The 14,764-nt window shown below is 47.7% G+C and overlaps 1 protein-coding gene across 1 annotated transcript in view; it reads right to left on the reverse strand.

Annotated features, from left to right (window-relative positions):
- The window catches only part of LOC115092544, a 447,216-nt gene that overhangs the window by 113,131 nt on the left and 319,321 nt on the right, over positions 1-14,764 (reverse strand). Inside the window, exon 7 of the mRNA XM_029603496.1 lies at positions 11,192-11,316. Coding sequence (XP_029459356.1) covers positions 11,192-11,316 — 125 coding nt within the window. The remainder of the gene's footprint in view (positions 1-11,191; positions 11,317-14,764) is intronic.

The following is a 14,764-nucleotide window of genomic DNA, read 5'->3' on the forward strand; positions in this document are numbered from 1 at the left end:
AAATAAGATGCTAACTTTGAAACAGGCGAGTGGGAGCACATGCGCACTTTTGCCAGCAGTCTTTTTATAACATACATGTATATATGCGCACGTTATAAAATAACCTGAACACACATACAATTTTAAATGGATGTGTGCAAATGCTGCTTCTACCTCATAAGTGGGGGAATTTTATAAGGGATGTGTGCCGACATGAGTACTTTTCCCAGTTTGCCCAGCAAAGGGATAGGGCTTCCTAACCCTCCTAATTTAATAGTCTCTCTTTTCTCGTTATCCCAGACTCTGAAAATCCCACTGACTAGCCTAGATTTATTTTATTTTATTACTTACATACCATCCATAGCAGTAATAAAGATATGTAGCAGAGGACCCTAGCACACGCCTGTGCGCATATTTACGTGCATATCTCTTGGTCTTCCCCCATGCCCACACCCTGTACAGACCCCCCCTATTCCCCACCCATTTGTAAACATTTTTGACTTGTGCACATAGTGGGAGGTATGTGGGTAGACATGTGGTTTATAAAATCTACTTGATGTGCACCCGCCGACTTGTGTGCAAATATCCCATCTTTGATGCTCGCAGAGCTTTTAAAATTTTCCTTTAAGAGCATTCTTGATACAGGCATAAAGGAAAAAAAACAAACATTAATAACAGCTTCAACGGAGCATTAGCCTCTTGCCAACCAAAGTAGAGAGCCTTCATGATAGTCTACCTCATTCACATCTCAGTTCAAATTCCTAACCTTCAGGGAATACTTCTTGAGGATAGTTTTCAATTGATGGATGGAGTCAATGGCTCTGACTGTTGACTGTGGGCTTCATTGCTTTCCCATTGGGCATTCACCAACTCCCTCACTCCAGTTTGGATGAAATAATGTTGTCCCTGATTTGGTTTAACACAATTATACTACTAACACAAGTTGTCTCTTTCATGGTGCTCTGATACAGTCCCACTTCTCTCCTCAGCTGTCTAAAATTCTCATTAATCACTTCAAACTTTCTTTGCTTCTGACCTTCAATGACTCACTTTTTGGATATAGCGAGCTCTGGAATGCAGCTGGTGTGCAGTGTTCATGGTGAAGGATCACCTAAGGAAGTAATCTTCGTCATTAGCAGGACCTGTGGTGCTGGGTGGCTAGATGAAACATTGCCTGGACAGGTACTTCAACTGAAAGTTTCTGAAGTAGCTGCTACTTTGCCTGGTTATCTTCTTCCTCCTTCGTGTCTTCTACTTCTTTTTTCCAATTTTTCATCCAGCTCAAAGACTGGGATGTGCAGCTCATTCTTCCTCTCTTTCCTCTGCAGCAGCAGGTCCATAACCATGGATTTCTGGGGCACCTTCTCCTCTTTTTCTTCAGGGCTGAAAGCCATGCTTTTCTCCTCTTCAGTCTCTGGTAGCTCCAACAACTACACAGGAACTGAGGACTTTTAGGAGGAACTCCTGAGGATCCAACTGGGACAGAGGGAGCAGCAATCCTCTATGGCCATTTAGATAGATATATAAAGAAAAGAAATAAATGCAGTAAGTACAAAAGAAATAAAAGGCAGAAAATATGGAATCCTATAGCTTGTCCTTTCCATCCCTATTGTAGGAAGCAAATATGTAGTGTGTTGTTGGTCTAGTAAAGACCCAGGCCTAAGTAGGTAGGTTCTTGCTCACCCACTACCTCTGTAGTCCGGTCTATGCCTATATATGGATCTATTCCAGTCCCAGGATACTCTTCATGTTGTGACTGGGAAGGTGGATCCTTGGTCCGACCGGACGGAGATGGGATGGAGGAAGTCTCCGCAGTTGGAGCTCGGTCGGAAGGCGGTACAGCAACTGAAGACTGAGGATCTTCACCCTGGAAGCCCGTGACCCCTCCAGGAAATCCTGTGGAGGTCCGGGCCACTGGGACTTAGGTGGCTTTACCCTGGAAGCCGAGATCCCCCGGGAGGAGCCCGTGGGGATTCGGCCGCTGGGACTTAGGAGAACCGACAGAAGACGTAGACGAGAGGACGTACCAGGATCGGGGCAGGCGGCAGGAGACAGACAGGAAGACGAGCCGAGGTCAGGACCAGAAGACAATCTGAAGGCGGGTTCCAGAACCAGGGACTGGAACAGGCAGGCAGGAACAGGCTGGCATGAATAGGAACAGCAACTCTCTACTCTAACGAGTCGACCGCATTGCAAGGCAAGGAATCAGTGTCAGTTGCAGGGTTTAAGTCCCCGCCGGCGTCTGACGTCAGCACAAGGGGCCGGCCCTGTTTTCGCGCCAGAGGCCCTTTAAAAGGGTTCCCTCTGCATGCGCGCGGCCCTAAGGGGGCGGGGCCAGGATAGCGTTCGGCGGCGTCTCCCTCGTGGAGATGCCACGGTGTAGGCCTGAGCAGGCCCGAGGAACCTGCGGCTCCCGGAAGCACTTCCCCTGACTGGCAAGGTAAGGATCCAGTCGCGAGGATCGCGACCGGAACCGCAACAGTACCCCCCTTCTTACGCCCCCTCTTTAACGGGCCCGGCTTCCCAGGGTGGTCTTGATGAAACTGGAGCAGCAGAGACTTATCCAGAATATTTCGAGCGGGTTCCCAAGAGTTCTCCTCAAGGCCACACCCCTCCCAGGCTAAAAGGTACTCCCAGCAGCGATGGTAAAAACGAACATCGAGTACCACATGAACCTGATAAGTCGGGTCACTCTGTATCAGAGTGGAGGCAGGATCAAGTAATTGACGATGGAATCTGGAGAGTACCACGGGTTTCAGTAACGACACGTGGAAAACGTTGTGCACACGCAATGTGGTGGGGAGACGAAGCCTGTAGGACACCAGGCCCACTCTCTCTGCGACGCGAAACGGACCACAATACCTGGGTGCCAACTTTCGGGAGGGTACTCGAAGGTGGAGGTTTTTTGCGCTCAACCAAACCTTGTCGCCGGGTAGGAAGACTGGTGCTGGTCGCTGGTGTCGGTCAGAGGCTCTCTGCGCCAGACTGGCCGCCTTGGTGAGTTTCTGTTGTATGGAGCTCCAGAGGTTATGTAACTGCATAGCTGCTGCAGAGGGAACAGGAGTTGGCAGAGGAACTGGAGGCCAGAGGTGCTGTCCAAAGACTATCTGAAAAGGGGATCTCCCAGTAGCAGAGTGTGTATGATTGTTATATGAGAATTCGGCCCAGGGAAGTAGCGCAGTCCAGTTGTCTTGCCTCTCTGTGGCAAAGCTGCGGAGGAAGGTCTTCAATGATTGATTCATTTGCTCAGTTTGCCCATTGCTCTGAGGATGAAAAGCTGTCGATAGATTTAACTGCACCCCGAATTTCTTGCATAATGCCCTCCAATATCGTGCAGTGAACTGGGGCCCGCGATCGGATACAATGCTCTGTGGAAGGCCGTGAGCACGAAAGATGTGTTGAGAAAAGAGTAGGGCCAGTTCGGGTGCAGAGGGGAGCTTTGGCAGTGGAACCAGATGAACCATTTTAGAAAAGCGGTCCACAGTGACCCAAATGACCGTGTTTCCCTCGGAAGCTGGCAGGTCTACCACAAAGTTGGTGGCTATATGCGTACAGGGTTCCGTGGGTACCGGCAAGGGTTGTAAGAGTCCCCAGGGTCGACCATTCAATGGTTTCTGCCTGGCATAGGTAGGACAGGAATCCACGTACAGCCGGACATCTCGTCGCAAGTTCGGTCACCAGTAGTATCGATTAAGGAGGTCAAGGGTTCTCTCTCGGCCTGCATGGCCCCCCTTGAGAGAGTCATGGGCCCAACTTAAGACTTTCTTGAGATCCCGACGCGGAACGACAGTCCTTCCGTGAGCAGACACTGTGGTACCAGACAGATTGATCTTGGCCGGATCTATGATGTATTGTGGAGGGTCGTCATTCTCTTCTAATACAGAGTTGCATGATAAAGCGTCCGCTCGGACATTCTTAGAGGCGGGGCGATATCGAAGGACAAAATCAAACCGATTAAAAAAGAGGGACCAGCGAGCTTGCCTGGGATTTAATCGTTGAGCCTGACACAAAAACTCTAAGTTCTTATGGTTGGTATACACCGTGATGGTATGGCTGGCTCCCTCCAGCCACTGTCTCCATTCTTCAAAGGCTAGTTTGATGGCTAACAACTCCTTGTCACCTATACTGTAGTTGAACTCCGTGGGGGTACATTTCTTGGAGAAGTATGAACAGGGTAGTAGTCGTCCGGTACTGGAGCTTTGGCACAGCACTGCCCCTACTGCTGTATTCGACGCATCTACCTCCACATAAGAACATAAGAACATAAGAAAATGCCATACTGGGTCAGACCAAGGGTCCATCAAGCCTAGCATGGATCGACCCTTGGAAGTGGATAACGGTCCTTCTTGGTAATGGCATTTAAGCCCTGGTAGTCGATACAAGGTCTCAGGGAGCCATCCTTCTTTCCTACAAAAAAGAATCCCGCCCCGGCAGGAGACTTGGAGGGATGGATGAACCCCTTGGCTAGGTTCTCAGCAATGTACTCTGACATCGCCTGTGTCTCCGGTTGCGACAGAGGATATACCCTTCCTCGGGGTGGCATGGTTCCGGGCAGAAGCTCTATGGCACAGTCAAATGGGCGATGTTGTGGCAAGATCTCCGCTTTCTCTTTTGAAAAAACGTCTGCAAACTCTTCGTAAGGTATTGGTAACAACACGTCAGCATGCGCCAGCGTTATTCGTTGAACCAGGGGTGCCCTGATACAGTTCTTGAAACAATGAGAACTCCATCGGGCGTTTTGAAGAGCCTCCCAATGGATCACCAGGGAGTGCTGTTGCAAACAGGGTAGTCCGAGAACTACCGGGTGTACCACTTTCTCTAGAATCAGGAAGGAAATCTCCTCAGAGTACAGAACTCCGGTCTGTAATGTGAGCGGCGTGGTGACAGTTGAAATGCTTCCAGGAAGGACAGTACCACGGATGGATGTAATCAGCAGCGGAGGCTTGCGAGGTAGTGTGGGAATCTGGAGCTGTTGCACCAAATCAAGGAGAATAAAATTTCCACCTGCACCGGAATCGATGAAGGCTAAAGTCTCAAAAGACCCTCCTGGGTACCTCAGGGTTACTGGTACAGTACATTGAGGAGCAGTGTTGACACAGCCTAGGAGTAGCTCCCCGGTTTCTCCTAGGCTTTGATGTTTTCTGCCCTTTCCTTACATTGGGCCAGGAAGTGACCCTTCCCGCCACAGTAAAGGCACAACCCCCAAGGCTCGACGACGACTCCTCTCCTCGGGGGATAGAGACGTATGCCCCAGTTGCATGGGCTCCTCCGTTGAGCTTTCTGGAGGCGTAGAAGCAGTCCTGGTTGAAGGTGTCAGTGGCCTGGAAAAAACTGGAGCCAAAGGAGCCATCCGGCACGGAGGCCGCCTCTCCCTAGTCCTCTGCTGAAGACGTCGATCGATGTGCCCAGCTACGTCAATTAGCGCATTGAGATCCTCTGGGAGATCCCTGGCGGCTAGCTCGTCCTTGATCCTTGCCGAGAGGCCCTCAAGAAACACTCCGCGTAGGCAGTCATCGCACCAACTGACCTCCAGTGCCAAGGAACGAAACTCGATGGCATATTCCACCAACGAGCGATTTCCTTGGCGTAGCTGGAGCAGCTCCGAGGTAGTGGTAGCCATACGTGCCGGTTCGTCAAATGCCAGCTTAAAGTTCTCCACAAACAAAATGATAAGGGGAATGGAACAACAAAATGATAAGGGGAATGGAACAACTCCCCTATGAGGAAAGACTAAAGAGGTTAGGACTTTTCAGCTTGGAGAAGAGACGACTGAGGGGGGATATGATAGAGGTGTTTAAAATCATGAGAGGTCTAGAACGGGTAGATGTGAATCGGTTATTTACTCTTTCGGATAGTAGAAAGAATAGGGGGCACTCCATGAAGTTAGCATGGGGCACATTTAAAACTAATCGGAGAAAGTTCTTTTTTACTCAACGCACAATTAGACTCTGGAATTTGTTGCCGGAGGATGTGGTTAGTGCAGTTAATATAGCTGTGTTTAAAAAAGGATTGGATAAGTTCTTGGAGGAGAAGTCCATTACCTGCTATTAAGTTCACTTAGAGAATAGCCACTGCCATTAGCAATAGTTACATGGAATAGACTTAGTTTTTGGGTACTTGCCAGGTTCTTATGGCCTGGATTGGCCACTGTTGGAAACAGGATGCTGGGCTTGATGGACCCTTGGTCTGACCCAGTATGGCATTTTCTTATGTTCTTATGTTCTTAACAGAGAAAGGTTATTCAACATGGAGTCACTCCGCTCCCACATGGGAGACGCCCAGCTCAAAGCCCATCCATCTAAAAGGGAGAGGATGTAAGCTACCTTGACCGAATCCGTGGGGAACTGCCCACGAAGTAAGGAGAACCATATAAAACACTGGTTCAGGAACCCCCGACATGCTCTCAACTCTCCTGAGAAGCAAGATGGGGAAGGTAGTTGGGTCGGAGTGTTAACACTCACCACCGGGGGTGGAGGTTGCACCTGGGCCAGTTCTGGCGGTGTGGTTTCCAGCTGGTTAGCCAAGCACTCTACCGTCGCTGTCAAGACGTCCAAACATTGCTGTTGATCCTGTATATGCTGAGCCATTCCGGGAATGGCCTGGAGGCCTGCGAGGTCCACCAGATCCATGGCCTTGCAAACTGTTGTGACTGGGAAGGTGGATCCTTGGTCCAACCGGACGGAGATGGGATGGAGGAAGTCTCCGCAGTTGGAGCTCAGTCAGAAGGTGGTACAGCAACTGAAGACTGAGGATCTTCACCCTGGAAGCCCGTGACCCCTCCAGGAAATCCTGTGGAGGTCCGGGCCGCTGGGACTTAGGTGGCTTCACCCTGGAAGCCAAGATCCCCCCAGGAGGAGCCTGTGGGGATTTGGCCGCTGGGACTTAGGAGAACCGACAGAAGACGTAGACGAGAGGACGTACCAGGATTGGGGCAGGCGGCAGGAGACAGACAGGAAGACGAGCCGAGGTCAGAACCAGAAGACAATCCGAAGGCGGGATCCAGAACCAGGGACTGGAACAGGCAGGCAGGCACAGGCTGGCAGAAATAGGAACAGCAACTCTCTACTGTAACAAGTCGAACGGGTTGCAAGGCAAGGAATCGGGGTCAGACGCCGGGTTTAAGTTCCTGCCAGCGTCTGACGTCAGCACAAGGGTCCGGCCCTGTTTTCGCGCCAGAGGCCCTTTAAAAGGGTTCCCTCTGTGCGTGCGCGGCCCTAAGGGGGCGGGGCTAGGATAGCGTTCGGCGGCATCTCCCTCGTGGAGATGCCGCGATGTAGGCTCGAACAGGCCCGAGGAACCTGCGGCTCCTGGAGGCGCCCCCCCCCCCCCGACCGGCAAGGTAAGGATCCGGTCGCGAGGGTCGCAACCGGAACCGCAACACTTCAGACATTCCTCTACGACAGTGAAACCGAACAAGATGGGTGAACCTTATCTGGTCCATAAGGCATGCTGGTGAATGAGAGCCACCTTCTTTACCTGCATTTTACAATCCCAGAGCCCCTTTGTACCCCTGGTTTGAAACACAGCTGGCTATATCTTTCCATACAGCATCTTTGAAGGTGGTAGACTTGTGTATGGTTTATAATCTGATATAGACTCTATGCTATTATCTTATACATTTTACGTAATTCAGTATATACTTCTGAACTGCTGTAACATATTTTCAACTGTCTTGAATGAAAAGCATGAAATACATAACAATGATAATATGGTTCAATCACCTGAATGCAGGAGTCACCAAGATTAATCATGACTAAATGGTTGTGCTATAATTTTAAGAGCATATGTACACATTTATTTTCTAGGGGATTTAGGTTCAAATTATAATGGTACTTTAAATCATTATGGAGACAATCCTATTCTTCATAGTGGGGCGGATTTTCAGAGCCCTGCTCGCGTAAATCCGCCCAAAACCGGGCGGATTTACGCGAGCAGGGCCCTGCGCGCCGGGAAGCCTATTTTACATAGGCCTACTGGCGCGCGCAGAACCCCGGGACTCGCGTAAGTCCCGGGGTTTTCGGAGTGGGCGTGTCGGGAGGCGTGTCGGGGGGCGGGGCCGGAGCGCGCGGCGTTGCGGGGGCGTGTCGGCAGCGTTTTGGGGGCGGGTACGGGGGCGTGGCTACGGCCCGGGGGCGTGGCCGCGCCCTCCGTCCCCGCCCCCAGGTCGCGGCCCGGCGCGCAGGAGGCCCGCTGGCGCGCGGGGATTTACGCCTCCCTCCGGGAGGCGTAAATCCCCCGACAAAGGTAGGATGGGGGTTTAGACAGGGCCGGGCGGGTGGGTTAGGTAGGGGAAGGGAGGGGAAGGTGAGGGGAGGGCAAAGGAAAGTTCCCTTCTAGGCCGCTCCGATTTCGGAGCGGCCTAGGAGGGAACGGGGGTAGGCTGCGCGGCTCGGCGCGCGCAGGCTATACGAAATCGATAGCCTTGCGCGCGCCGATCCAGGATTTTAGCCGATACGCGCGACTACGCGCATATCTACTAAAATCCAGCGTACTTTTGTTTGCGCCTGGAGCGCAAACAAAAGTAGGCTGTTCGCGCTCGTCTGAAAATCTACCCCATATTGATTGATGGTGCATATATAAAGATTATTTTTTTACATTCTTCAACCACTCTATTTTTCCATGCCCTTTCCAAAAATCATAGACTACACAGCAGATCTTCAGTTATCAAACCTTCACCTGGAGTCTGTAAGGTTAACAATATACAGTGGGTCAAATTTTCAAGTGTTACGTATATATCCAAATTAGTAACTTTATGGCCAGATTTACAGTAGGCATATGCATACATATTTTCAGCATATTCATGCATATTCTGGATTATCATTTACAGTAGGGAATCCATCCACACTTTCAGTTTATATATGAATCCTCTGGATGATCATTTACAACAGGAGATTGAGATCAGCCATAGAAAGTAAATGCCTATTTAGAAAACAAAGAAGAAGCATAGACTTCTCCTCCTCCTCCTTTGATGAAATGTAAAATAGCACAAAAGAAAAGACTCAATTCACTGCAATTAAGGATTCTGAGAAGAAAGCTACTGTCTGACTTTGTTGAACAAAAATAATTACAAGCTATATTTAAAACATGATATTAAGCACTCATGTATTACAGACAAATAAACCTATTTTTTCAGGTTTTTAGAACAGCCCCAGCTCTGAATTTTTAAATAAATTATTAGCTTCATCAATAAACATGACTCTTTTCTTATACCTTTTTGTATAAGTAGGGTTAACCTTTCTGATATCACTATCTGGAACAGAGCAGAGGAGGAAATGCTCTCAACATGTTCTTGCTGTGGTGGCAGCTTGAACTAAAAACACTTGCCCATACTTTATTACCAGACCACCTCATTTATGTACATTCAAAACCACTTGCATAACCCAATTGCATAGGAAACAATAGGGAAAAAATACAGGAAAACAAAAATCTTTCATTACTGATGGAAAAAGGGCAATCCTATGGAAGATAACGAGAATACCACACACAAATCACAGACTGCTCATATAGGGGCCGATGCAAAAAAGTTGCGCTGAAAGCAGGCACTGTGTTCAACACCCGCTTTCATAACGCGCCCCCAGGCACCTCTCCTAGGGGTGTGGTGCAATATTTAAATTAGGGCTCGCGCTGTTGAGGAGGCGCTAGGGGCGTGCCCCTAGCGCCTCCTTGACAGCGCAAGCCAGAGAGAGGTCCGCTGTCGGTGGCTGTTCGCCAGTTAAGAAAACGGACGCTGAATTTATCAGCGTCCTGTTTTCCTAACCAGCGCACATGCAGGGGTTAGGAAAATGGATGCTGATAAATTCAGTATCCATTCTCCAAACCTGACTATGGGCACCAGAAGGAGTGATTAAATCAATATTAAAGTGTCAGGCACTTAATATTAATTTATTCACTCCTTCACTTATTGCCGATTGGTCCCTTTACTGTCACATGTCAGTGAAAGGACCAATCATCTTTCAGAAGGCTGTCCTGAAAGGTGATTGGTCCTTTTACTGACATGTGACAGTGAAGTGACCAATTGCTGACTGGTCTCTTTACTGTCACATGTCAGTGAAAGGACCAAACCCCTTTCAGAAGGCCGTCCAATCCCTGCTTGTCAACTGAGCATCCGCTTCCTGCACTCCACTGCCAACGTTTTTAAACATTTTTTTAAAATTATTTTTTTAAAGAGTTGTTCCTCCTACTTAGGATATTAAGGATATTAAGTAGGAGGCAGTACAGAAAAGCAGTTTTTTCAGCTTTTCTGTACTAGTTTTAGTAGCATTCAGCAATTAATGCCTGCTCCACGCAGGTGTTAATTTCTGATCTCTAAAATGTGCGTCCTAGACACACTTTTTTTTTTTGCATTGGGAGTGAATAGCTAATAGCCTCATTCACATGCATTTGCATGTGATGAGCGCTATTAGTTTCACTCTCGTTGGACGTATGCTGTAGAGGAGCTAATCCCCTTATTCATAAGGGGATTAGTTAGCGCCTATATAACTCACACCCAACTGCGGATTATACAGTGTGCTGGGCTAAGTGCACTGTATTGCATTAGCCCCACAGTATGTGTGAATAATTTGGGTAAACCAAGCACTATTTGCTCTTAAAGCACACACATTATCTAGTAGATTAAGATTCCCAGCTGGCTTCATTTTTCCTGACTGGCTTCAGCCCACTGCATGCACACTGCTTTTCTAGGACTAGATCAGTCTGACAGCTTGCAACCATTACCTAGAAATACATATCAGCTAAAGGGACTTTTAAATTACAATTTGGCATGTAGTTTTAGGAAGCTGAAATGAAAAATATAAAACTTTATATATGAACAAACTGAGGCATGAATGAAAATCAGGGAGTCCTACACCTGACCATGAAATGAAATTTGTAAACCAGCCACACTTATATCTCGAGGACACATACAGTATTTGAAAACTTAATAGTACATCTCTCCTTCACACTAGTTACATCTTTTGTGAATAGAAATCATTGGTCAGGTATCCTTGAAATTTTTCATCTTCATGGGAGGAACCTAAAACTCACTTGAGAAGTAAGGATGTAAGCACTCATTATTAACCTTGAACAAGGTACATAAACATCCAGTGCTCCAAATCAATTTGTAAGTTATAGTGAAAGAAACTTTGTAAATGATTTACCTTGTATAACTTTGTGTACACTGAAATAATTCTATAAATAATAAATATTAATAGCAATAATTTATTAACAAACCTACCAGTACTTTTCGAGACTAGATTCGTATTCTTTTTTGTTGAGTGCTGCATCTGTTTCATTAGATGAAAGCTTCATAGCCCTCTTAGAATATAAAGCGAATGCATCTTTTCTGCCACAAATATTCTCCTATGATAAGGAAATTATTTTTTATTTTTTGTAAATTCTGCAAATTAAAACTATGCTGTACATATTTAGGGATGCAACCTTTAATAAATATGAGGTCAACCAAGATATGATACATGCATATACAAAAGTACCAAATCTACCAAGTCTATTTGCCTGATTTGACAAAAGAATAGGTCTTGAAAAATCATGCACAGCAGCATCTATGAATAATTTGTAAAGGTGGGAAGAAGTAAAAATTTTGTCTCATTTTTCTTTTTTTAGGACGGGGGTTCCATGAATTTCATTTTCGGGAATGTTTATTTTGTTTCTTTAGTTTTTCAAAAAATGAAATAAACATTTTTAAAAAATGAAAAAAAAAAAAAAAAGAAACAGATCCCAAAGCCTCCCAAGCCCCCCCCACCCAGAAAAAATGCCAAGGCCAGGATCCTCCCCAGCCCACACTTACCCAGTCTGGGGAGTTTCCATAGATGAGACCTAGGCCCAAGCCAAAGCCTGGGCTTTGCCTAGGGCCTAGGTCGAGGTTGTTGCATACATCAAAATGGTGCCCTTTGTCAGGGAGGATGCACTGGAGTTAATTAACTCTAGCATGTCCCTGAGCAGACCCTGCTATTTCTAGAATGAAAATTGAAGAAAGAAGACCTAAGAAGAGGATCTCCAGGGAGTGGGCTCTGGGCCTGGACCTGACCCTGAGTTGAGACCAAGGATCAAGACCTGGCCTCTTGGCCTGGCCCTAGCGTCAGGCCTGGTCCGGGCAGAGACTCCGATGTCGGAAGACAATCTCCAGGCTGGGCTGCAGCATCAGGCCTGGGCCCAGGCCCTAGCCTATCCCGAGGCCCAAGGGCCATGTTCTGGCCTCTGGGCTGGGCTCTGGCATCAGGTCAAGGGCCTGGTATCAGGATCCGGCCTCTGGGCCGGGCTGTGTCATTAGACCTGGCCCTGGTCCCAAGCCCTGGCCTAGGCTGAGACCAAAGTGTTGGGTCCAAGCCTCGATCACGGCTCTACATTAAAATGGTGCCCTTCACTGGGGATACTCCAGAGTAAATTAACTCTGATGCCTGCTCGAGCAGATGCCACCATTTCAAGGATGAAGATAAAAAAAAGAAGACCTACGAAGAGGATCTCCAAAATCTGGGTTCTGGGCCTGGGCCAGAGCCTGGGCTGAGGCCCAGGTATCAGGACCCAGCCTCTGGGCTAGGCTGTGGTATTGGGACCTGGTCTAGGCTGTGGCCCAGGATTCAGAACCCGGCCTCAGAGTTGGGCCCCCGCATTGGAGCTCAGTCAGGGCTGAGGCCCAAGTACTGGGATATGGCCTCCAGGTCAGGTCCTGGCATTGGGCCTGGGCCTGGGTTTGGGCTGAGGCCCAGGCATTGGGGCCAGGCCAGAACATGCCATCGAATTTGGTATGTGCAGAGGTGGTCGGGAAATGTCCCGGGTCTGAGACTTTGCTCGTGCTTTTGCAGTAAAAGAGGACTAGAAGACTCATCTGCACACTGCTCCCAGCATCTCCCAGGAGAGGACTCCAGAGGTCATAGCGAGTGATCCAGGTTTCAAACTCCACATCACCAGCTTCCAGAGGCCCTGCATCCTTTGCAGTAGAAGAGGACCGGAAGAACGCACTGAATTTCAAACCTCTCAATCCTTTTGAGTGAAGATCAACTTAATGGTGGTTGAACAGGATTGGTAAGTATAGCCTTGGAAATTCTTAGGACTTAAAAAAAAAGTTGGAGAGAGGTTTAATAGTGAGATATATTCTTTAGAATTTGTGTGTTTCTGAGGGAGTTAATTCTACTGTCTGTCTTTCCCTCCCACCCACCTTCAGCTCAACCCTTGTTTTTAGGCAACAGCCACTTTCTCAGTAAAAATCAATCAGGCTCTTTTCTAAATCATACTATTGCACTAGCCCTTATTGAGAGTTTAATCATCCCCTTGCAGGTCAGTAGCAAATTAATCAGTGAAAATACCTATAAATTTAAAGTACTCTAATTCCAACTCCCTTAGCAATCTAAACTGAACTAGGAATTCAACAAAATTAAAATGAAGGCAGCAGTCCAGCAGCAAGGGGGGGGGGGGGGGCTTTCCAGTCTTTTTCATTGAGTGTCACATGTATGAGTTTTTACCCACTGCTGAGAGACTGTAGGTTTGCACCCAGTGCATAGAGTTCCAGGCTCTCAGAGACCGAGTCCGATATCTCGAGGCTAGAATGGCACACCTGGAGGAGCTGAGGCAGACAGAGAGGTACATTGATGAGACCTTCAGGGACATAGTAGCCAAGTCTCAAATCCAGTCTGGCAGCCCCGGTGTTGCCTTAGATCAGAAAGATCTCCCAGTTGGAGATCATTACCCTGGTGTAGCAGGAAGTGATCCTGTAGCAAGGACCTGCTCTCCAGGTGATGGGTTGTCTTCTTGCACTGAGGACAAGTCTCTCAGGACTCTGCCCAGGAGGGAAGGGTTAGGGTGGCCATCATAGTTGGTGATTCGATTATTAAAAATGTAGATAGCTTGGTGGCTGGTGGACGTGAGTACCACATGGTAACTTGCCTGCCTAGTGTGAAGATGGCGGACTTCATGTGTCAGCTAGATAGGATTTTAGACAATGCAAGGGAGGAGCTGGCTGTCATGGTATATGTGGGCACAAGTGACATAAGAAAATGTGGGAGAGAGGTTCTGGAAGCCAAATTTAGGATTTTAGGTAGAAAGCTGAAATCCAGGACCTCCAGGGTGACATTCTTTGAACTGCTCCTTGTTCCAAGTGCAGGTCCCCAGAGGCAGGCAGAACTCCGGAGCCTCAATGTGTAGATGAGACTATGGTGTAGAGAAAAGGAAGTCAGCTTTGTAAGGAAATAGACAACCTTTTGGAGAAGGGGGAAACTTTTCTGAAAGGATGGGCTCCACCTTAACCAAAATGGATCCAGGCTGCTGGTGCTAATTTTCAAAAAGGAGATAGAGTAGCTTTTAAACTAGAACAAGGGGGAAACCCGACAGTCACTCAGCAGTGCATGGTTCGGAGGAATGTAACTTTGAAGGATACTAATGAAATAGGAGAGTTAGGGCATCCCAACAGAGAGGTTCCAAAGCAAAAGTAGCCCATGTGCCCATCAGTAAATAATCACCTGAATTATACAATTCCAAATTATCCATATCAATTGAAAAGAAAGTTGTTAATACAAACAAAAACACACTTTGAAATGTCTGTATGCCAAAGACAGAAGTCTAAGAAGTAAGATGTGAGAGTTAGAATGTATAGCACTGAATGATGAGATAGACATAATTGGCATCTCAGAAACCTGTTGGAAATAGGATAACCAATGGGACATTGCTTTATCAGGGTACAAATTATAATGAAATGATAGGGAGGATCAACTTGGTGGGGGTGTAGCACTTTAAGTCTGGGAGGGTATAGGGTCCAATAGGATAAGATCATACAAGAGACTAAATGCTCAGTAGAATC

The sequence above is a fragment of the Rhinatrema bivittatum genome, chromosome 1 (genome assembly GCF_901001135.1).
Source record: "Rhinatrema bivittatum chromosome 1, aRhiBiv1.1, whole genome shotgun sequence".
NCBI classification, from domain to species: domain Eukaryota; kingdom Metazoa; phylum Chordata; class Amphibia; order Gymnophiona; family Rhinatrematidae; genus Rhinatrema; species Rhinatrema bivittatum.